We start from the raw sequence: 24,750 nt of genomic DNA, 5'->3' as shown, positions 1-24,750 counted from the left end.
GGTTCCCGAAAGCTGGCTGGCCAGGCACTGGCAGGCAATAGCCAGCCTGTTCTCATCTCATGGAGGCTCTCTGACTCAGAGCTCCAAAAGATCTCCACCCAGCTCTCTAGGTTCCCACTGGCAGGTTGCTACTACTTGAGCCCCACACTACAAAACTCCAAGTGTCTTTCATGGTGAACTTCTGGCAAACCCACACTTTGCGAATATACCATTCCCTCTGGAACCCAGTGGAGCTGTTGTGTGAAGGAAAACACAACAAAAACTTAGTTCAGAATCAATGGGAACTCAATCGCTGGGCACATCAACTAGAATCCTAACCTTGTAAGTCATTGTAAATCTAAATCCTCCTGTGTTGAATTCTACATGATTCCCCATCTAAATAGGGCGAAACTGGAAGGGTCATTTTCACCTCTTGTTCTCCATGTCCAAGATTGGCCTATTTATATTTTTGAGGTGTGTTTCTTTTATGCATCAGAATGATATATCCTGTTTTAGCATCCATTCTGTTAGCCTCTGTCTTTTTATTTGGGAATTGAGTCCATTGATATTGAGAGATGTTAATGATAAGATACTGTTATTATTCTTATTGGTGGTGATGGTGGTGGTGGTTCTGGTAATGGTAGGACATGTATATTTTCCTCCTTTTTCTTCTCTTTTCTTTTTCTTTTCTTTTCTTTTTTTTTTTTTTTTTGGCCTGTATTGAATTACTTATTTTCTGTCTTATTGTGGACATATTTATCCTTCTTGGGTTGAGTTTTTTTCTAGTATGGAAGTAGAGGTGTATTTGTGGAAAGACACTCTTTGCATTAGGATTTGTCTTGAAATATCTTGCTTTCTCCCTGTACAGTGGTAATTGAGCATTTTTGGGAGGGGGTAGTCTATGTTGGCATGTATGTATTTTAAAAGTTGAAAGAGATCTGAACAGACTCTTCTAGGTTTTAAAGTGTGAGTTGTGAAGATAGATGTAATTCTGATCAATCTGTTTATCAAAATTATCATAGGAGGTATGTTACATGGTTTTTTCCACTTGCCACTTTTAATATTCATTCTTTGCTCTACAGATTTTTTATTTTTATTATTATGTTCCCTGAATATTTTCTAAATGGTGTTCTATGGGTTTCTTTTGTTTTTATAGGCATCTCTTTCTTTAGCTTATTTTCTTGAGAATATTATCTGAGCCTTGTAACTGGGAATTTTCAATAATTTCTATTTATGTTATTCTTGGATTAGGTCTCTTCATGCTATCACAGAATTCATGTATGGTTTGGGTCAGGAATATTTTAGATTTAACATTTTCTTTAACTGCAGTATCAATTTATTTTTACTGTTTCTTATAAAAACAAAAATATGAAAATTTAGACACATACAGGATGACTTAGGCACAAATTATTTCAATAAATCAATAAAAAATGCTACTATAGAAAAATGCACACAATAATTGGTCAGATAATTTCAAAGAATACAAGTAATGAAGTAATGAAGAATGAAATAAACGAAGAGATACATTTCCATTTCAAAAATGCAAATCATAATAACAAGCAGCATTTCAACCTACAGTGACAAAAATCTAAAACACATGATGCTAGCCGGTATTTATGAAAATATAGATATTGATCATAAGTTTATGTTGACTTTTGCTAGTGTATGCTCTCTCCAGGTTCTTTTTGGAGGCACTCAGAGCTATGTGTTTCCTCTTGGCACTGCTTTCATTGTGTCCCATAAGTTTGGGTATGTTGCACATTCATTTTCATTAAATTCTAAAATGTCTTTAATTTCTTTATTTCTTCCTTGACCAAATTTTCAATGAGTAGGGCAATGTTTAGCTTCTATTTTGATGTGGCCTTTCTGTTGCTTTTGTTTCTATTGAAGACCAGCCTTAGTCCATGTTGATATGATAGGAGGCATGGGATTATTTCAATCTTCTTGTAACTGTTAAGGCCTGTTTTGTGACCAATTATAAGATCAATTTTGGAGAAGGTATCATGAGGTGCTGCGAAAAAGTTATATTCTTTTGTTTTAGGATGAAATGTTCTATAGATATTTGTTACATTCATTTGTTCAATGACTTCTGTTAGTTTCAATGTGTCTCTGTTTAGTTAGTGTTTCCATGATCTGTCCATTTCTGAGAGTAGACTGTTGAAGTCTCCCACTATTATTGTGTGAGATACAATGTGTGTTTGGAGCTTTATTTGAGGTTCTTCTGTGAATGGTGGAGCCCTTGCATGTGGAGCAGAGATGTTCAAAACTGAGAGTTCTTCTTGGTAAATTTTCCTTTGATTAGTACTAATTGTCCTTTTTAAAATCCTTTTCGATAACTTTTCAGTGAAAGTTGCTTTTATTCGATAATAGAATGGCTACTCCAGCTTGTTTCTTGGGATCATTTGCTTGGAAAATTATTTTCTAGCCCTTTACTAATAGATGGTGTCTTTCTTTGACACTGAAGTGTGTTTCCTGTAGGCAGCAAAATGTTGAGTCCTGTTTCTGTATCCAGGCTCTTAGTCTATGGGTTTATTTGTTGTTGTTGTTGGGGAAATGAGTCCATTGGGATTTAGAGATGTTAAGGAATAGGGATTGTTGCTTCCTGTTACTTTTGTTGTCATTTATATGTTTGTGTGGCTATCTTCTTTTGGGTTTGTTGAAAGAAGATTAATTTCTTGCCTTTTCTAGGGTGTAGTTCCCCTCATTGTGATGGCATTTTCCATCTATTATCCTTTCTAGGGCTGGATTTGTGGAAAGATATTGTGTAAATTTGGTTTTATCATGGAATATCTTGGTTTATCCATCTATGGAAATTGGGAGTTTTGCTAGATATAGTAGCCTGGATGGCAGTTGTGTTCTCTTGGGGTCTATATGACATCTGCCCAGGATCTTGTAATTTTCATAGTCTCTGGTGAGAAGTCTGGTATAATTGATAGGTCTGCTTTTCTATATTACTTCATATTTTTCCATTACTGCTTTTAATATTCTTTCTTTATTTTGTGCATTTGGTGACAAGAGGAATTTCTTTTCTGGTCCAATCTATTTGGAGTTCTGTGGGCCTCTTGTACATTTAGGGGCATCTCCTTCTTTCGGTTAGGGAAGTTTTCTTCTATAATTTTGTTGAAAATATCTACTGGCCCTTAAAGTGGGGAATCTTCACTCTCTTCAATACCTCTTATCCTTGGCTTCAGTATTTTCATTGTGCCCTGGATATCCTGGATGTTTTGAATTAGAAGCTTTTTGCATTTTGCATTTTCTTTCACTGTTGTATCAATGTTTTCTATTGAATCTTCTGCACCTGTGATTCTCAATTCTATCTCTTATATTCTGTTTTGGATGCTTGCATTTATGACTCCTGATCTCTTTCCTAGGTTTTCTGTGTCTCCCCTTTGTGATGTCTTTAGTGATTCTATTTCCAATTTTAGATCCTGGATGGTTTTGATCATTTCCTTTACTTGTTTGATTGTGTTTTCCAGCAATTCTTTAAGGGATTTCATGTTTCCTCTTTAACGAATTCAATACCTGTGTTCTCCTGTAATTCTCTAAGAGGATTATTATGTCCTTCTTAAAGTCCTCTATGATCATCATAAGATGTGATTTTAAATCAGAGTGTTACTTTTCTGGTGTGGTTGGGTATCCATGGCTTACTGTGGTGGGAGAATGGGGTCTGATAATGCCAAGTAGCCTTGGTTTCTGTTGCTTATGCTCTTGCCCTTGCCTCTTGCCATCTGGTTTTCTCTGGTGTTAGCTGGTCTTGCTGACAATGTGTGTGGCTTGTCCCGCCTATAAGTCTGTGTGTCACAACTCTTGGGAGAACAGTTCTCTCAGAGGAATTTGAGTATGGACACTGTGGCAGAGTGTCAGAATTGTTGCAGACTGAAAAAAGAAAGATCCTGTCCTTTGCTGTTCCTTGGTTCCTGTGTGACTCTAGGTGGGTACCTATTAGGCCAGGAATATGAGCAGAAGTAGTGGTCTTACCTGTGCTCACATGTGAGTCAGCACTCCTGAGATCAGCTCTCTACCTATGGTATTTGTGTATGGAGCACTGAGGCACAGGATCAGTTCCTGGCACAGATGGAAACCAGAAGAATCCAGTTCCAGGCAACTCCTTGGTAATTGTGACCTTATGGCATCACTTAATTCAGTGTGAATATTATGGGCAAAAATATGAGGTAGCTTTAAAAAATACAAATCAGATTCAATGCTCCATCTGTGTCACTCGTTGTAATCTATTCCACTTATAAAAATTAGTATAATAGGCATACATCTGTATCATTGCAATGTAATTCAAGACAGAACTGTTTTAAAACAAATACCAACTAGACATGAATGAAAAATGTAAGGTATATACTACCATTAGCAATAAAATTCTCTCTCCTAAATGATACCTAAATTCTTTCATTCCTTTGTGTAAATGCATAAAATTGTTCTCAACCACATTAATGAAGTGTGAACAAACATCAACTAAAAAAATGTTTCATCAAATGACACTGAGTGCCAGGGATTGATTAAAGGTAAGAGATCTGCATAGGAACTCAGTGAATGTCTGTCTGCACAGGTACTGATATTACACAGGATGGGTGTTGAATCTCTATAATTCCAGGCATTTTTGGATTTAGCATAATGACATGTTATCAAGATGACAAGAATCATAAGAAGGTTAAGGAGATTTTGTAAACATGACTAGCATACAATAATAGTATAAGAACAACAGAGAGAATACTCAACACCTTGCTCAATACTGGATGTTAGACTGCCCTTCCCTACACTATAAAATGGAAGACATGATGTCCCATGATTCATCTCAAAGTCTGAATGATATGGAACATTTATGACCTTCTCAACTCTTGACTTATTATGGAAGTTCTGATGAAATCCATTGTGTTTATACATATGGCTGTTGACACCTGGTCTGGTCCAAGCTCTCCAGGATAATATTATCCCTGGGGAGAATTATGTCATGGATATGAATGAAATCATGGCACCTGAGGATGGAAGACATGATCTTCACAACATGTTTTCAGAAAAGTTTTGATCAAAAGTTTTCAGACCTCAGATGTAGAGCTTGAGGCCAGAATTTTCCTGATGTATCCAGGGAGTGTGAGATAGAATGAATGGAAAGTAATTGTTGACTATAACTAAGTGGATCTTCAGAGAGCAGTAGCCATAAAACAGACACATAGGTGTATATGTGTGAGTCATATTTTTCTGCATAAGAAACACATTTCACAACTTCTTGATCTTAGACCTTAGCAGATATGAAAAACCTGTGTGTTTTCACTCTTTCCTTTTTCCTCCTGGAGTTTTCTCTGATCTTGTGCCATTTGACTGAACCCATTTGCTTTTGGAGGATAAATAATAATGAAGATAATGATGGAGATTTGAGAAGTGACTGTGGTTTTTTCCTTGCAGCAGTTGAGGGACCTACTGACGACTCTTATAATATCTCTGATCTTAGGTAAGTCATTAACTTTAATTCCTGCTCCAATGTTAGGTATTAGATATATTTAGCTGTGTATACAAACTGTGGGGTTGTGTCCTGTTCTTCCCCATGTAACTTTAAGAACCACTGAAAAATAATTATAATGTCAATCACTATTTTAATACTTTCAACTGTGTTACAGTTTAGTATAGCTTTACTACATTGGACTACAGTTCACAATGCTGGAAAATGAAAGGGATTGGAGACTATCTGTTGAGTCTTTGGATAACATATGTTGAAAGATGTCTCATCATCTGCCTTAAATTCACAATCACCACCTGTGGCAAGAGCTACATATAAACACACTGCATCACTGCCTATATTCTATTGTCTGGCAATGGTTACTATATAAGCATGCATCTAAATACCTTCATAAAAAGGTTATCTAATTTTGGTCTCCAAACCAGTTGGGCATAAATTCATACATTGAAATATTTGTGTATGTGTGGGTCTACTCTACATGGTTACATGTATAACATTTTATATATATATATATATATATATATATATATATATATATATATATATATATATATAACATATACACATTATATATATATATATATATATATACACTTATGTTCTCCATATATACTTGTGAATATATATATGTATATATACTTTGCTTTATAAAATAGTCTTTGAATGAGCCCCTTCTGTCATTCTGGAGTTGACACTGAATGTAGAAAAAGACTCCAGGCTTTATATTCTGTTATCAAAATAATCTTTTCATTCAATTATACAAATGTCCAGTCACATGTTAGGCTTATTATTAGTGTCAGATTAAAGGCCAATATTTCTCTTAATTATTGAATTAATAATTGAAATAACATTAGAGAAAATCTAGTGATGGTGGCTTTACATTATTATACTTTTGTGTTAGTTCAGTAGGGATTTCATTTCTGATGTATCATGTATTATCCCATACCTCATAGGAAAAATAGTGGAAATTCTCATTGGTGACCCTATTTTAGCCATAATAAAGATTAAAACTACAAATATATGAACCATATCAATACAAGTTTCAGGTTTAAAGGGAAACACTTAGCTCCAAACTCTCAATTGAAAAATGCAAATGAGCATGTTTGCTGTCTTTATTCCTAATGAGAGGTAATTGCTAATAGTAGCAGATAAACTGCCAACTGTGCTGGGGCAGATGAACACATTTCATATGGAAAGAAGGTCTCTGTACTCAGAAATCACTTAAAGAATATCAAAGGGTTAGGAAGACTGGGATGTTAAGAAAAATCTGATACCTCTTTTACAAAATTGATACAGTAGCAACACACTAAAAGTTAACATTACATTGATGTGTAAAAGAGCCTAAAGGATAATATTCTGGTTATGTGGTATATTGTATCATCATGTATATTTTGAAATGGACAAATAAAATTAAACAAAATGTATCTTAAAATAATCTGTGTATTGAATGTTAATGGTTGAAAGTATTAAAAACATGTACTAGAAACATCATGGAAATATTATTGATATTTTTCTAACTGTAATTGTAATTAGCATTTTCTTAGTGTTTAACTTCAAAGAGTTTTTTCTATTTTGAAATTTGTAAAATACTTACTGATAAAATAATTCTCTCCTAGAAACACTGATAATCTTTTAAGTAAACTGATTGTTAGACAATGTACACAGATATATAATGTGTTTTTGAATACTCTCATTATATCAGGTGGTATCATATAAGGTATTTTAAATATATTTCTAGTGTTAATCTTTTAATATTTTATGCCCTTATACTATGTTTAGTACCCAAAAAAACCATTTTGTATATTTTGAAACCATTTGGTACTAACATTAGATATAGGATCCTCAGTTATGGACATTAATAAATATGCATTAAATATATTTTTAAGGTAGGAAAGGATATGAACATAAAAGTTGAACAAATTTTTTATGTATTATTTGATTCTCAAAATACTCAATATTATTATAATGTGTGATATATAATGTAGCCATCCAGTGGCTTACAGTCAAGCAGGGCTCACCTGGAAGGAGGGCTGGAAATGAACGGGTGGGGCAAAAGAAACATGGAGCTAAGACAGTATTCTGATCAAGACTCAAAGTTTATTACTGCAGCTTCAGCTTATAAGCACTTCAGCACTCAGAACTCTTCTTGAGAAAGTTCCTCTACAGACTAAACATAGATAAAAGTTCCTCTTGGCTGCACACACTACTCTCTGACCTTGGCTACACTGACTGTTCTCATGGCCTTGGCTACACTGACTGCTCTCATGGCCTTGGTTATACACTGTTCTTATGGCAGCCCTCTGACTCTCCATAGTATAAAATGCATTTAAATAATAAAGATTTTAAGGAGAATGTGTTATGTACTTCATATGCTTTTTTTGTACCTGTGGAATTACAACTCCAATATTATTTTATACTAATCTCCTTCAATAGGACTGTAATCTAGTTCAAGGTTGGCATTCAGAGATAAAACAATCTTTATTTTCACGAATACAAAACTTATAACATAGTGCCCTATTTCTATGAGTTCTTAAATTCTATTTAACTCTAAAGATCTCTAATTTATGAGGCTTATTTCAAGATATTTAGACAGAAATATATTATGTCTCATATTACAAACTTTACAGGACTTGGAATTTTATGTTTCAAACATCTCCCTTAATCATCATTATGCCTTGTTTTAGAATACCAGCAAGAAGATATGAGTTTTTCCTAGTAATGTTTTTTGCAACTGATGAAATCAATAAGAATCCTTATCTTTTACCCAACATGTCTTTGATATTCCCCATTAATCATGGTCAGTGTGAAAAAACATTGGGAGATCTGGATAAAATATATTCAGAAAAGAACTATACTGTGGAATTTACTGATTATATCTGTGTATCTTTTGGAACCTGTTTTATAGCCCTTATAGGACCATCATGGAAAACATCAATAAAACTGTCAATTAATTCTGGGACACCAAGGGTAAGAATATGTGACACAGGATGAGTTAACACCTTTTTGTGTTTAAATATTCATTTATTTAATGTAGGTGAGTACATTGTCACTGCCTTTATAAAGACCAGAAGAGGGCATCAGATCCCATTACAGATGGTTGTGATCCATTACATGGTTACTGGGAATGGAACTCAGGAACTTTGCAAGAGCAGTCATTGCTCTTAACCACTGAGCCGTCTCTCTAGCCAAAGTTAACAACTTTTAAATTCCATTTACATGTGCCTACAAGAAAACTTGGAGAGTATGCATTTATGAGTGCACTGTTACACACACACAAACACGCACACACATAATAAAGAGTTACAAAATAGGATCATAGCATACTGGGCAAACAGGCAAAACTGTTTTCTAGAACATTCAGACTTGTCAGCAATACTCTATAATCTAATAGGAATAATATATGATATTTATAGTATAATCTTAATATCTTTAATATGAGTTCTGAAAGGTGAATAATACTACCTGTGTATAAGTACAAATATCCTAACAATCTTATTCCTCATGTGGATGTTTTATTCTCTCTTCTATACTCTTTAGGTTTTCTTTGGACCATTTAATCCTAAGCTGAGTGACCATGACCAGTTTCCCTATGTCCATCAGGTAGCCACCAAGGACACACGTTTGTCCCATGCAATGGTCTCCTTGATGTTTCATTTTACATGGATTTGGATAGGAATGGTCATCTCAGATGATGACCAGAGTATTCAGTTTCTATCAGACATGAGAGAAGAAATGCAAAGACATGGAATCTGTTTAGCTTTTGTTAATATGATCCCAGAAGACATGCAGTTATATATGACAAGGGCTACAATATATGATAAACAAATTATGGAATCAACAGCAAAGGTTGTTATGATTTATGGTGAAATGAACTCTACCTTAGAAGTTAGCTTTAGAAGGTGGGAAGATTTAAGTATAAGGAGAATCTGGATCACAACCTCACAATGGGACGTTATCACAAATAAAAATGATTTCAGCCTTGATTTCTTCCAAGGGACTGTCACTTTTGCACACCATGTAGGTGAAATTGCTAACTTTAGGAATTTCTTGCAAACAATGAACAGTGAAAAATACACAGTAAACATTTCTGAGTCTAGACTGGGGTGGAATTATTTTAATTGTTCCATCTCTAAGAACAGCAATAAAAAGGATCATTTTACATTCAACAACACATTGGAATGGACAACACTGCACAAATATGACATGGTCCTAAGTGAGGAAGGCTACAATTTGTATAATGCTGTGTATGCTGTGGCCCACACCTACCATGAACTCGTTCTTCAACAAGTAGAATCTCAGCAAATGACAGTACCCAAAGGAACATTCACTGACTGTCAGCAGGTAAAGTTTCTTTTTTTTTTAATTAGACAGTTTCTTCATTTACATTTCAATGCTATCCCTAAAGTCCCCTATACACTCCCCAAGTCCTGCTCCCCTACCCACCCACTCCCACTTCTTGGCCCTGGTGCTCCCCTGTACTGAGGCATATAAAGTTTGCAAAACCAAGGGACCTCTCTTCCCAGTGATGGCCGACTAGGCCATCTTCTGCTACATATGCAGCTAGAGACATGAGCTCTGGGAATTCTGGTTAGTTCATATTGTTGTTCAACCTGTAGGGTTGAGACCCCTTCAGCATCTTGGGTACTTTCTCTAGCTTCCCCATTGGGGAGCCCTGTGTTCCATCCAATAGATGACCGTGAGCATCCACTTCTGTATTTGTCAGGCACTGGCATAGCTTCACACGAGACAGCTATATCAGGGTCCTCTCAGCAAAATCTTGCTGGCCTATGCAATAGTGTCTGACTTTGGTGGCTGATTATGACATAGATCCCCTGGTGGGGTAGTCTCTGGATGGTCCATCCTTTCGTCTTAGCTCCATACTTTGTCTCTCTAACTCCTTCCATGGGTATTTTGTTCCCTACTCTAAGGAGGAATGAAGTATCCAAAAGTTGGTCTTCCTTCTTCTTGATTTTCTTGTGTTTTGCAAATTGTTTCTTGGGTATTCTAAGTTTCTGGGCTAATATCCACTTATCAGTGAGTGCATATCAAGTGACTTCTTTTGTGATTACATTACCTCACTCAGTATGATATTCTCTATCCCATCCCGCGGGATTCAGTTATTAGTGGGTGCGAGGGGGACCGTGAACCTGGAAGGAAATGGGAATAAAAGAAAGAAAGTCGGAGGACCAAGTAGATATATCAACCTATCAAGGTCTCGTTTATTAGGCTGAGGTGCCTTCTTTTTAAAGCATACATCGCGGGGAATATGGGAGGGATCAAGGGAGAATTATACAAAGAACAAAGAAGTGGGCATCTGCTGACATGGGGGCCGAAGTCAGGCACCAAGCAGCGGGCACTCTGGATCTTATCTCTGGAACATCGATCCTCCTTGACAGCCTTGGGGGTCAGGCTGGGCTCAGGCGTAACTCATGTCCTTGGATGGCATGGGAACTCAGGAAGAGATAGAGAAGAGGGTACTATAATTCAGCTTTTACAGCCTCAGGTGCCAAGAAAGGAATAGGGAGGAAGGTGGGTGATAACCAGCTCTTAGTACAAGGCCATTTGGCCTGTTAGGGAGATTGTGAAGGGCTCACTTTCTCACGGGATGGTCTCTGACAATCCTCTATATACAGTCATTTGCCCAAGAATTTCATAAATTCATTGTTTTTAATAGCTGAGTAGTACTCTATTGTGTAAATGTACCACATTTTCTGTATCTATTCCTCTGTTGAGGGACATCTGGGTCCTTTCCACCTTCTGGCTATTATAAATAAGGCTGCTATGAACATAGTGGAGCATGTGTCCTTATTACAAGTTGGCACATCTTCTGGGTATATGCGCAGGAGAGGAATAGCTAGATCTTCCAGTAGCACTATGTCCAATTTTCTGAGGAATCGCCAGACTGATTTCCAGAGTGGTTGTACAACTTGCAATCCCACCAGCAATGTAGGAGTGTTCCTCTTTCTCCACATCCTTGCCAGCATCTGCTGTCACATGAATTTTTGATCTTAGCCATTCTGACTGGTGTGAGGTGGAATCTCAGGGTTGATTTGATTTGCATTTCCCTGATGATTAAGGATGTTGAACATTTTTTTCAAGTGTTCTCATCCCTTTGGTATTCCTCAGTTGAGAATTCTTTGTTTGCTCTGTACCCCATTTTTTAATGAGGTTATTTGAATTTCTGGAGTCCAGCTTCTAGAGCTCTTTGTATATATTGAATATTCACCACCTATCAGATTTAGGATTGGTAAAAATCCTTTCCCAATCTGTTGGTGGCCTTTTTATCTTATTGACAGTATTCATTATATTTAGATATATCAATGAGATCTTGTAAATGTACCCAGAGAAACAACTGTACATTTGTTAGATATTATTCTGTCAGAGGAAAGATTTCTTCACTGCAAATCTCCCTAATGAATCTTTTACATGGATAAATATCATGCACAAGGATCACATTTGGTAGGAGACAATACATTTTTTATGATATCAGGGAGTTTTCTGAAAATGTGTCTCAACATTTCACCAAATAAGTTCAAAAATTAAAATATAAGCCAAGAGTTTTATTATAAAACCCTTAAGTGATGAGTCGACTAGAATAATTTCCTAAAGAATAATTTTGCAAGAATTGGTACATGGGCTATGATTAATAATTATTCATTTCTATTAACAATTATTTACAAAACCATAAATGATTAAGACTTCACATTTTATTAAGTTTATGTTTATCTCATGTATATAGACTGTATGTACATGAAAGGCCCACAACCATTCTTTTCACAACTTACAGACATTCAGACTTCCCCTTCTATTGCACATAGATGACATCATGTTTTTAAAACTACCATTTTTGAGGAAAATGCTCATACATGCACAGTGTTACTTGTTATCTGTTAATCATTTCTTCTTGCACATTTTACCATGGAACATTAATATGAAGTATTTTAATTTTAAATCATCCATGAGGCATATTGCATTTTACTACAAGGAATTGTTTATTTCACCTGTCTTTTCTGAAATTCATAAATAAATTATGGGAAATACTCAATTTCCCATTCCCTTTATTGATGTGTAAACATCTAATGGTGCATCTCAATTAGGTGTCTTCCATGCTGAAGTCCAGGATATTTACTAACCCTGTTGGAGAACTGGTGAACATGAAGCATAGGGAAAATCAGTGTACAGAGTATGATATTTTCATCATTTGGAATTTTCCACAAGGCCTTGGATTAAAAGTGAAAATAGGAAGCTATTTGCCTTGTTTCCAACAGAGCCAACAACTTCATATATCTGAAGATTTGGAGTGGGCCACAGGAGGATCATCAGTGGGTATACCACAATTTTAATTTTTTCAGGATATCTGAATTTTAAATTATGAGGCACTGAAATAATAGCTCTGTGGTTAAGAACGGTTGCTACTCTTGCAAAAGACCATCCTCAGTTACAAGCACCAAAATTTAATAACTCTTATCTTCATGTAAATCTGGTTATAGGGAGCAAAGTCCCGTGGATTCCAAGTTCAATAGCGCCCAAATACCTACTAAAACACAATACAGTTGTATAATTATTAAATGTTTAGTAATATTTCTCTCTCTCTCTCTGTCTCTCTCTCTGTCTCTCTCTCTCTCTCTCTCTCTCTCTCTCTCTCTCTATATATATATATATATATATATATATATATATATATATATATAATTTTGTAACTCTATACAAACCATGGAATTTTCTGATTCTTTGTGAACATATTTACAGCCTAATTAAGTATAGCATGTATTCATTAACAGAAATATTTCTCCTGAATCAAGGTATTTATATATATATATTTTTATTGGCTATTTTAGTTATTTATGGTTCAAATGTTATTCCCATTCCGAGCTTCCCCTCCTCTGTGGAGTATTGCCTTATCTGGCATCAGTGGGAGGGATGGCCCTTGGTCCTATGGAGACTTGATGCCCCAGCCTAGAGGAAAGCTAGGGTGCTGAAGTAGGAGTGGGCATGTGATTGTGGTAGCTCCCTTAGAGAAGCAGGGGGATATGGGGATGGGATAGAGGTTTCCACATTTTCTTTTAAACTTAGGAAAACTTCATTAATTTCGTGAGAGTCATATATAACATATTTTGTTCGTATTCATTAAACTCTTGATTTACCCTATCTTGTCTCTCCATACAGCTCAGTGTTCTAGTATATATACCATGAGAAACTGATACCACATGAACATTACTTTTGGATTATTGAGTTTAGAAAGGAAAAATTTTAAATTGTTACAGCCTGAATGTTACATATAAAATATTATGTGATATAGTAAATATTATATGACATTCAGTGCATTGCATGGTAATACAAAATAATAATGTTCCTGAAACTGTTAAGTAATGCTAGTTATCAGAGGAATATTTATAGCCACATCTGTTAATATCCCATATATCAATCTATGGGTCATTATACATATGATATATACATAAACTATATACCTCACATATTATATAATACTTGTGTATTGCCTCAGGTACCCCCCTCCCTGTGTAGTGTAACATGTACTGCTGGATTCAGGAAAATTCATCAGAAACAAACAGCAGACTGCTGCTTTGATTGTGATCAGTGCCCAGAAAATGCAGTTTCCAATGAAACAGGTACATGCTTGCATACAGAAGAAAAATTGATGGATTCAAATGCTTTTTCTCCCCAAACTAGAAATATGATATGGCCTAGGTGGAAACTGAAGACTTAAAATTTCCATGTTTCAGAACTTGATCAGTTAAGTAATGTCTACTTCTTTTATACCCAGCAAATAACTAGCAATATTTTCTACAAACTATGCAATTCTTTCATAATATGATGGCTACTAATTTTATATTATATAGAAAATATCAAGTGGGTCATACCTCTATAACTATTTTTGAACAGTAATATTAGGCATAATCTATGCATATGTTTATTTTTCTTTGATTCTTTTTACAAAGAAAATTAGCTATAGGATCAGTCCACAATCTGTCCCTTGATCACCCAACTTAGTCCCTGTCAAAGACCAGATGCTCCGTATAGCAGCTGTTGTTTAATGAAATACATTTTAATAGCTTAGATGGCTTAAAAGATTAAGCATTTCCTGTCAAAGAATTTGAACATGAGTGAAGATTTCCAGGATGAAACAAGAGATGGGAGATTGTTTATCATCAATCACAGCCTACCTAAGGAAAGACAGATGAATGTGAATATCATTACCTTTTATGTCATAGAATTTGGAATGTGTGCCTGGGAAGAAAAATATCTTCCCACAATGAGCAGGACATGCATATGTCTATGACTCATACAGCTTCAAGAATGAAAATATTCCTCTATGTAAATATTTGCATGAGGAATTGTATGCTCTGGTGCCTATGTGTAGATACAAATAAAGGATACAACTGTCAAAGAAAACAAAGTACATAATGTATTTCATCAACTGGCATCAGTAACTATGTCTACATTATACACTTGTCTGTGAGTAGTGAATTTATGGTTTGAGGAATTAAATAATCTGAGATTATACATAAAAATATTCATCATATTTTTCATTATTTTTGTTTAATAAATAATTTTTGCTGTTCAATTCCCTATGATGGTGTTTTGCTCAATCAGAAAGCACAGGTTGATACAGAGAAATTTTGAGTTACTGGTCCCTACAATAATAAGGAATGTAGTGGATTCTCAACACCAAATTATTTATTGATATATCCTCTAAATAATACAAATACACAATTATAAACTAGGAAAGTATGATATCTTATAAGGATCTATTATTGTTTGCCAGTAGATATGGAACAGTGTATGAGGTGTCCAGATGATAAGTATGCCAACTTAGAGAAAACCCACTGCCTCCAAAGAGCTGTGTCATTCCTGGCTTATGAAGATCCATTGGGGATGGCTCTAGGATGCACGGCCCTGTCCTTCTCTGCCCTCACAGTTCTAGTACTAGTCACTTTTGTGAAGTACAAGGATACACCTATTGTGAAGGCCAATAACCGCATTCTCAGCTACATCCTGCTCATCTCTCTAGTCTTCTGTTTTCTCTGCTCATTGCTGTTCATTGGACATCCAAACCAGGCCACTTGTATCCTGCAGCAGACCACATTTGGAGTATTTTTCACAGTGGCTATTTCTACAGTGTTGGCTAAAACAATAACTGTGCTCATGGCTTTCAAGCTCACTACTCCAGGGAGAAGGATGAGAGGGATGCTGGCATCAGGGGCACCTAATATAGTCATTCCCATTTGTACCCTAATCCAACTTGTTCTCTGTGGAATCTGGTTAGTAACATCTCCTCCCTTTATTGACAGAGATATGCAATCTGAACATGGAAAGACCATCATTATTTGCAACAAAGGCTCAGTAATTGCCTTCCACTTTGTTCTCGGATACTTGGGTGCCTTGGCTCTGGGGAGCTTTACTGTGGCTTTCTTGGCTAGGAACCTTCCTGACAGATTCAATGAAGCCAAATTCTTAACCTTCAGCATGCTGGTGTTCTGCAGTGTCTGGATCACCTTCCTCCCTGTCTACCACAGCACCCAGGGAACGGTCATGGTGGTTGTGGAGGTTTTCTCCATCTTGGCTTCTAGTGCAGGCTTGCTAGGGTGTATCTTTCTCCCAAAATGTTGTGTTTTATTACGTATACAAAATTCAAACTTTCTGCATAAGTACAAACATGAATTGCATTCTTGATTCTTTAGTAATTTAAAAATGCTAATCATACTCAACTTATCTTTTTGCTTTGTCATAACAAAAGCACCACTAAATCATACAAAAAATTTAAGTAATATACAAATTTAGTATTTACAATGTAGGGCAGCACAGCACTGCCTAATGTAATGCCAATTATTGTTTTAGAGGTAAATGGTCTTATTCATGTGTACATAGATGTAAACATTGAGAATAGGGAATCTAACTTGATGAATGGCTATCAACACTTTGACCTCTAGGTATGTGTGTAAGCCATGTACCTAATTTAATATGTAATAAGGTGAGCGTAACATATGTGAGAGTGCTACCTCTGGGCAGAAAGTTCTGGGAATTATAAGAAAGAGGACTTCAAAGAGCACAGGCATGAAGTCAATAATCAGCATTATTCCATGTGCTCTCATTGAGTGTCTGCATCCACGTTCTTGTCTTGACTTCATTCTATTAACTGTGACTAAGGTACATAGGGAAATAGGACTTTTCTCACATGGTTCCTTTGACCATGGTGTTTTCTTACAGCAACAGACTCTAAGACATCAGCAAAATGTTAAATTGCCTTGGTTAGGATTTGGAATATCACAGATTACTGATGCAATAGAAGGCACTGATTTGAAAGAGAAAATAGATTGAATACTAGGGGAGTGTGAAGCATAGTTACAGTGTTGCATATTGTTGATGGCCATCACAGAGGCCTGAGATTTGTAATTGCTTCATAATGTACTATGAAAATATTCAGAATATCAGGTAACATACTAAAAGAAGTACAATATATGAAAAGGACAATGGGGTTCAGATTATGCCTGCTCTATAAGGCTCATGAACTTCATATGAAAACATACCATTTCAATATGAAATGAAGAAGTTTCATTCAGGGAGAAAAATTGGTAGTGGAAAAATTTACACACAAGACCTATATCACAAGGAGATCAGTGAAATCTTGGAATATATAAGGCACTCTAGAAGAATGACTTCAAAAATGTTAGCAAAATAGGAACAACTAAGAATTATTTGGTTTAATATTACATAATCAAAGATGTACATACAAACACATGAACATTATTATTTCTGGACGTCAGTTGCTGAAGGTCAGTGTCATTTTCTCTCAAAGTATTGTTTGTTGCTCTTATTTTACTTGTTAATTTACAGTTTATTTTTGATGGGATAATTTAATTGTTTTTTTCTTTATATTTCCTGTCTCAAGAACACCACTTGTAGCCCATCCATACACTCCTAAAATGCAAATGACCTATTATTTCATTAATGCTTAATGAATGCATGCATGTATTTGTATATACATATACATTTTAAAGTATACATTGTAGATACTATGTAAAATTGCATGTTTTTATGTTTTGATGGCTCATTATTTGGTAATACCTGGCCAATATTTGTTCCCTTCCCTGGCTATGACAACCTCCTCCATTCCCTGATTTAAAGTTTCCTGTAAATGGTTGTGTAGGGTAGAAGCTTTGAAAGCTTTCTTCCTTCCACGCTGCCATGCACAGTGCAGTAATCCTTCTTCAGACCATATTTTGTGTGTCATATTGGTAAAACTTCATGGTCTACTTATGCTAGTTCTAGAAGATTTGTGTTCACAGCCAGTTTCCTCATCCTTTGACTCACAAGATCTTTTCCACCATCTTCTTTACGTTTCTCTGAGCCTTGGATGAGGGAAAATTTTGTAAGAGGATACATTGAATTGTTTCCTTCAACTACCTACTCTGGAAATGACTATCACACTATCACAACATCTTTAAAAACAAGATGGAACTCCAAAATCATTTTCTAAGGAAATAAATGAAAATCTAAGTGTTCTTTTAATCTGGTTCATTGGAATTTCCTGCATTTATCTGCCTGGGTGTATGTAATCCCCCCCCCCCAGCCTGAAACCTGGCTGAACAGGTTTCACTGTTAGCACGAAGAGAGAATCCGGGGTGGAGCCTTCCACCCTATCATTCTGCCACTCCCACTGCTACTGCCTGCCGCCCAGCTGTTCCGGAGCTATCACGTGGTCACCTGAAATTGGACTCCAAGGATGATTTGGAGGGAATGGGTGCCTTCCCCTTCTTCATAAACCAGTGTCTGGGAATAGTAAAATTGAACTTTGATCAGACCCTTCTCTTGGTTTCATCTTTCTCGCGCAGCCTCGTTCCCTCTTCCCTTCCAGATTCCAAGATGCCTCCCAGACTAGAACCCAGACAGGTGGGCAGATTTGGCGAACTAAGGTGGGTCTGGGAAACGGCAGAGGACATTTGGAAGAAGCACTGCTGGTTTGGAGCTCCATGAAAGAAGAAAATAATTAAAGGAAATTCATACCGGAGAAGTTCAGTATGGGCTAAGTTGAAACAGCATTAAACCTGCCCGCTAATTCACTTAGGTTCAGCAGTGAGGTTTATCAGGGGTAGGAATGTAACAGGCAGTTAGCCGTAGCTCCGAGAAGCTACATTCTTAGGCGTGAGAAAAGAAAAGGTTTAATAAAAGGGATTTAATAATCAGGCAGATGGCCGCAGTTAAAAACTGCATCATGCGGAAGGAAAATGTCCCAGAAACAGAGAGAAATTTCAGGGGTGCCCTGCTTTGTTTTCTCTGGGCTTTACAGCAGAAGTGCTCTGCCATTTCTGTGTCTTTGTCTAATGTCTGGTGCACCAATCTGTTCACGTGTTCAATTCATATATGTTCGTGTTCAGTCTGTATGAATGAATGCTCTATGTTTTTTTTAAATATTTATTTATTTATTTATGTAAGTACACTGTAGCTCTCTTCGGACACTCCAGAAGAAGGAGTCAGATCTCGTTACAGATGGTTGTGAGCCACCATGTGGTTGACTGGGATTTGAACTCTGGACCTTAGGAAGAGCAGTCGGGTGCTCTTACCCATTGAGCCATCTCACCAGCCCCAAATGTTCTATGTTTTATGTTGGATAATAAAGATGGTTAAAAAAAAAAACGTTTATCTGGTGGTCCATCAAAACTGAGAGCGGCCACATGCTTCAACCAGGAAACAGGCGTATAGCAGGAGGGCCCCTGCTAGAAAAACTGTTCCTTATAGGAAAAAGGAGAGTCTACAGCCTCTTAGTTTTGGGGTAAAAAAAAACCTGATAAATGGTTTTTTCCTAGAGGGTTCTCTACATTCGTGATTAATGTGTTTGGCAAATGATAAAGTGCTTTTTATTCTATGATTGTAGCTAGAAAAATTAATATTCTCTGATTGGTCTAAATGTAACTGCTTCATTTGTTGTTTTTTGTTTTTTATTGGTAATGTGCTCTTGTGTTTTCACAATCAGCTCATAAGTTATTGGTTAAGATTAAAATAATTGTTACATTGCTAACAGATGGTTAGCCTTAAAATTGATAACTCAGGTTTAGAGTCCTTCCAACACATGGCATAAGGCAGGCCAAGAGGCTGGGTCTCTAGCGATATTTCTAGTTGAGATAATAATTAATGTAATTCTTATCCTAGAAAGTAGAATTAAAGATAAGATTTAAAGCAATGTCACTTTAATGAAGCATTAAAGCTTGCAGGTATTCATAAGTATTAATTGGCAGCCAAACTTCATAATATGATAGTAATGCTTCTAATATTAATTCTATAACTGATAAATTGTTTTAAAATTGGGTTTTACTTTCCCAAAGTTAATGTTACAAAAGAAACTTAGTAATTCTTTATAGATCTAGCCAGATGCTGTTTTAATAAAGTTCAAATTCATAGTTTATAAAAAGTCAATCAGACCATAAAATTTATCAAGGCATTACAATCTGGCTTGCCTACCTTTTATATAGTTATTATAGATCCAAAAGTTTGTTTGCTCTTTTCTCTCTCCTATGCATCTTAATGATTGTAAAGGTTTTGCTTCTAGTAGGTTTGTAATAACTAGAATATTTTGCCTCTAGTATGGCTAAATATTTATCTACATTATGTAAGAAATTTTATCATTTCTGCTTCTATACAAGAAGCCAAGAGTTTTAATCTTCCAGTGTATATTGTTTCCTAAGTGGAAAATATTTTATTAGTTAATGCTTCTCAAGGGAAGTTTACTTTAAATCTTTGCTCTCACCCAAAAGATTCAGAGGCAATATCTTTTTATCACTTAGGGTTTTAGTTTACTACAGAAGGTTTTGCAGAAAATAAAAAAAGCTTTTATAATTGTTACTATTTATAATCAATGGTAATTAAATACTAGCTGTGCCCAAAACAATTCTTTGGCAAGAGAAAACATTTTTGTAAAGTCATTTTTCTCATCCTCCCAGCCGATTGTTGGTCCATGCAGAGCCAGCTAGCTGCTAGCTACTGTGCAGTGGGGCCTTAGGACACACAAGACTACGGAGATGCCGCTTAACATCATGCACACCGCCTCTGTTTCAGAGATGCGGGGCTCAGCAGCGGGTTAAAATCCACAGTCCTTTTCAGAGTGACTCAGCATGCCAGGGGGGCAGGAGGCCAGGGCCAAGGAAGACTTAAGACATATGGGCCCCTCTGAGGTACCCTGTGGGTGACAGGCCCAAGGCCTCAGAGCCACAACAAGGCTGAGGGTAAACTAGGCTGAGGTGGCTTTCACCTCAAAAAACAGTTTCAACGTCCTATTGGAACCACTGTGGTACTAATAAAGAATTGTAAGGTATATTCGTGTATTTTTTTAAAACCTATAACAAAAACTGTGTCTTAAAAAGCTGACTAAGTATATGTTCCTTGTTTAATACAGCAATTTATTTGGTTATTACAAAATATTAATTGACCTATTACATACCATCATTTTAAATAGACAATCAATATCCCAAAGATGAGTTAAAAATTGTTTTTATGCATGCTTTTATATCGTCTAAAAATTCATGCATGCATACATCCCAATTTTTGTGTTTGAAAATGACCCCTATATGAGAAGTAGTTCATGGGAATTAGATCACATGCTTATTCTTTTAAGTTTCCCCCTGCTTCAGCACAGATAATCTAGTTGTGTGCTGTAGATGGTGTTTTAAAATACTAAACAATCAAACCTTAAATTGTATATTAATAGTCAATGTTATATCTCAGAGTTCACAATTGCTTAAGATTGTTTGTCCCTCAGATGCTATTAATTATCAAATTTGCAATTGCTTATGCATATACAATTCAAAAAATGCTGTCCTTTTAAGAAGGCGGTTTTTAGACATTTATTAAATTGTTCTAGATTGCCTGGACGTACTAAAACAATGCCAGGCTAGATTTATATCTTAGGCAGTCTATAGGTTGTACATATAAGATATATAGGATATATAACCTTGTTCTCTTTGTATTCAAAACAGTTATGGTTTAAAATAATATTTTAGTATTCTTAAAAATTGTACATGTATAATTCTTTCATTTTAGTATCCTCAGTTACTACTTGTTTCCACATAATAGTGTTAATTCTTGAGGACTTTTACTTAATAAATTGCTACAAATAAATGCTCTTATTTCTAGCTAATAAATAAATAAATTATGCACATGTGACTCTTAATAACTTTTCAAGCTTTCTAGTTACAACTGCTCCTTAAGAGAAAAAATTGAAAGTACAATTAGTCACTGCCCCTTTTTACATAAATACAGTCAAGTATTTAAAATGTTTTTTCAACAAGTTAATAATTCTAAGGATTAGATATTGTGAAACTTTAAAACTTTAACTTCTTAAAAGACAAAGAAGGGGCAAAATATATCCCCATGCATACTATTTAGTGCATTCCTGTGCACACTATTTAAATCATACTTTTATTCTCGAATTTCGAAATTTAGATCTCAAAGAATTTAATAAATGCTTTATAATATCTTACAAGGATCTATTTATTGGCTTATGATTTGATCCTAAACAGCTATCTTATTAGGGAACGTAAAAACATAGGTTCTCTCCACAGAACGCTGCAGAAGCATGATGGTTAATTCGTGTGACAAACTGGCAGGTGACTTGACTCAGTGCCCTGATTGAAGTGACTAAGAAACTAAATTGGGTACATGTTTTAGACCCATCCTTGCTTGCCCATTTTTCCAGTTTGAACTAGCTTCAAGCCTCTTAACTTTATGGCAAAAGAACATCAGAGACTGTATATTCTGACTTAGTAAGATTAGTCATTTAATAGAGACATAATGATTTTTCTCTTTTCTTCAGTGTGTAGTTATTCTCACTCAATCTTAGACTGGTCTAATATTTAGTCCAATATTAGAGATTCCTATTGTAGATAACTAAAATTCTTAATTACCTAGCAAAGTTAATTCAAAGCACAGCCTCCTCTTCCAGAGAATCTCTGGCCCTTTTACTAATTCTAAAAACCAGCTCCCCCACGAGGAGGCCAGAGACTGAGCTTGAGCCTTGCCAATTTGCAACTGAATAAAGTACCTGGACTTCCCCAAAAGAAGCTTTGTAATAGTACTCTTCATTGTCTAAGATTTTTGTCTTTCAAGCAGGCCAATCAACACCTTCAGCCTGACTGCAGCGGGCGGGCATGCATCCCTGCCCCCAAGAGCATGCAGGTGGCAGCTAGTAATTTTCATTCTAAAGGCATTCCAGCACATATTGTGGCTTTCAGTCTGATTTGAGATTAAGGTTAACTATTAGGGATAGGAAGGCAGAAATTCTAGATATTAGAAGAATATGGTTTTTATTCTGATAAGATGGGCTTAGTCCCTTAGCTGGTCTACGGTTTTCTACCCTCGCTGTTCTTGCAAGGTATCCTTGGTTCCTCAGGCTGTGGAAATATTAAAGATGAGGAAGGTGACCTCCTGCTCCTAATATAGCCTAAAAGCCACAAATTGTGGTGTTACTAGTGACATAATTCTTGTAGAGGCCTTGCTGAATCTGAGATTGACAATTCTCCCTTGGGAGCTGCACAGTACTCAGAACTGTGCATGCTGATTTGTGATAATACAGAGTACAGTATGGGCGTCAGCGTGGGTGCAGGCAATGCACTGCAGGGGAAGGTGAAACTTGACCATTTCTGAGTTCCCTGAGAGATACACCCGGTTTTGAAGGAGGTTGGTATCTAGTTCCAATTACAACCAAAAATATCTTTCTAAGGCTCTGCCTTCCCTTCCCAAAGATACCAAGAGCCATGATTGTGGGTGGTGACAGCACCCACAGGAAGAATCGGGTCAATACTCCCCCAGCCATGGTTAAAGCCCCCTCATGCAAAAATGAGGAAAACATTTGATCACCTCAGTTAAGTATGGCCTTATTAACCTTAATCCAAAGGGGGGAGAGATGGTAGACACCATACCATGAAAAGGGCAAGCCCTTCACAGCCTCCCACTCTAACAAGCCAAATGGACTTGTGCTATGGAGCCGCTCCTCACCCCCTCCTCTCTGTTCCCTGCCTGTCATCCAAGGCTGTTGAGGAGGAGGATCCACGTACTCTCCTTCAGTGTTATCATACTATAGTACCTTTCAAAATTGTACAGTTAGTCTTCACCAGTGTTCCAATGCCCTAGAAAGACCATATAGCTGACTACTTGGGATTCAGTAAAAATTCAACTAGGAAGTTACCTATTCAGTAACTAATTATCATTATAAAAGATGGAACCTACAGCTCAGGGCTAGTCTACAAGATGTTTACTAGGACAAAAAGACAGACTTATCCAAATAGGGTTTTCCATGAGAAAAGTTAGGAAATCCCACTGAGACAGGTTTCTTCATTAGGCCCTAAAAATTCAGGCAGAACTATAGAACATAAATAAATTTTATGTCTCAGCCCAGCCTTTTCTTTTTTATATTAACAACAGGGAGGAGATGTAACCTCCCCCGCCCCCTCAGCCTGAAACCTGGCTGAACAGGTTTCACGAAGAGAGCATCCGGGTTAGAGCCTGCCACCCTATCATTCTGCCACTTTCACTGCTACTGCCTGCCGCCTAGCTGTTCCGGAACTATCACGTGGTCACCTGAAACTGGACTCCAAGAATGATTTGGCGGGAATGGGCCCCTTCCCCTTCTTCATAAACAAGTGTCTGGGCATAGTAAAATTGAACCTTGATCAAACCGTAGTCTTGGTTTCATCTTTCTCATGCAGCCTAGTTCCCTCTTCTCTCCCAGATTCCAAGATGCCTCCCAGACTAGAACCCAGACATGTGGGCACCTGGACGGCTGCAACAGGTGTAGGCACCAAATGTCTCATCTTACAAAAATAAAATTTAGAAAATTACAGTAAAGAGCAAATACTTAATAATCACTCACTTTTAATTGCTCCATTTAAATAAAAAAAGGACGCTGGAGTACCTAAAGATATAGATGCAAGTTCAGACAACTCTCTCTTTTTTTATTAGATATTTTCTTCATTTACATTTCAAATTCTATCACCAAAGTTCCCTATACCCTCCCCCCACCCTGCTCTCCAAACGACCCACTCCTGCTTCCTGGTCCTGGCATTCCGCTGTACCGGGGCATATGATTTTCACAAACCAAGCACCTCTCCTCCCATTGATGGCCTACTAGGGCATCCTCTGCTACATATGCACCTAGAGCACAGCTCTGTGGGTACTATTTAGCTCATACTGTAGTGCCTCCTGTAGGGTTGCAGACCCCTTTAGCTCCTTGGAAACTTTCTCTAGCTCCTTCATTAAGGGCCCAGTGTTCAATCCAATAAATAACTGTGAGCATCCTCTTC

The 24,750-nt window shown here is 36.5% G+C and overlaps 1 protein-coding gene across 2 annotated transcripts; it reads left to right on the top strand.

Annotated features, from left to right (window-relative positions):
• Positions 1-5,237: 5,237 nt before the first annotated feature.
• Positions 5,238-16,135, top strand: Vmn2r10 (vomeronasal 2, receptor 10). 2 transcript variants are annotated; one of them, XM_030254368.1, is made up of 7 exons: positions 5,238-5,437; positions 6,484-6,489; positions 8,128-8,410; positions 8,981-9,784; positions 12,541-12,765; positions 13,947-14,070; positions 15,228-16,135. In XM_030254368.1, the coding sequence occupies exons 1-7, from the start codon at positions 5,238-5,240 to the stop codon at positions 16,133-16,135; spliced, it is 2,550 nt and encodes an 849-aa protein (XP_030110228.1). The 2 variants fall into 2 exon arrangements, with proteins under 2 accessions (XP_030110228.1, NP_033517.3); NM_009491.3 differs by lacking the exon at positions 6,484-6,489.
• The last annotated feature ends 8,615 nt before the right edge of the window (positions 16,136-24,750 follow it).

Source organism: Mus musculus, chromosome 5 (assembly GCF_000001635.26).
Source record: "Mus musculus strain C57BL/6J chromosome 5, GRCm38.p6 C57BL/6J".
Taxonomy (NCBI): Eukaryota; Metazoa; Chordata; class Mammalia; order Rodentia; family Muridae; genus Mus; species Mus musculus.
This window is presented reverse-complemented; position numbering and strand designations above follow the sequence as displayed.

Coding starts and splice junctions, on each gene's coding strand:
- Vmn2r10 (XM_030254368.1), top strand. CDS start 5,238: ATGAAAAACCTGTGTGTTTTCACTCTTTCCTTTTTCCTCCTGGAGTTT. Junction 8,411..8,980: donor TTAATTCTGGGACACCAAGG/GTAAGAATATGT, acceptor TATACTCTTTAG/GTTTTCTTTGGACCATTTAA. Junction 14,071..15,227: donor TGCAGTTTCCAATGAAACAG/GTACATGCTTGC, acceptor ATTGTTTGCCAG/TAGATATGGAACAGTGTATG.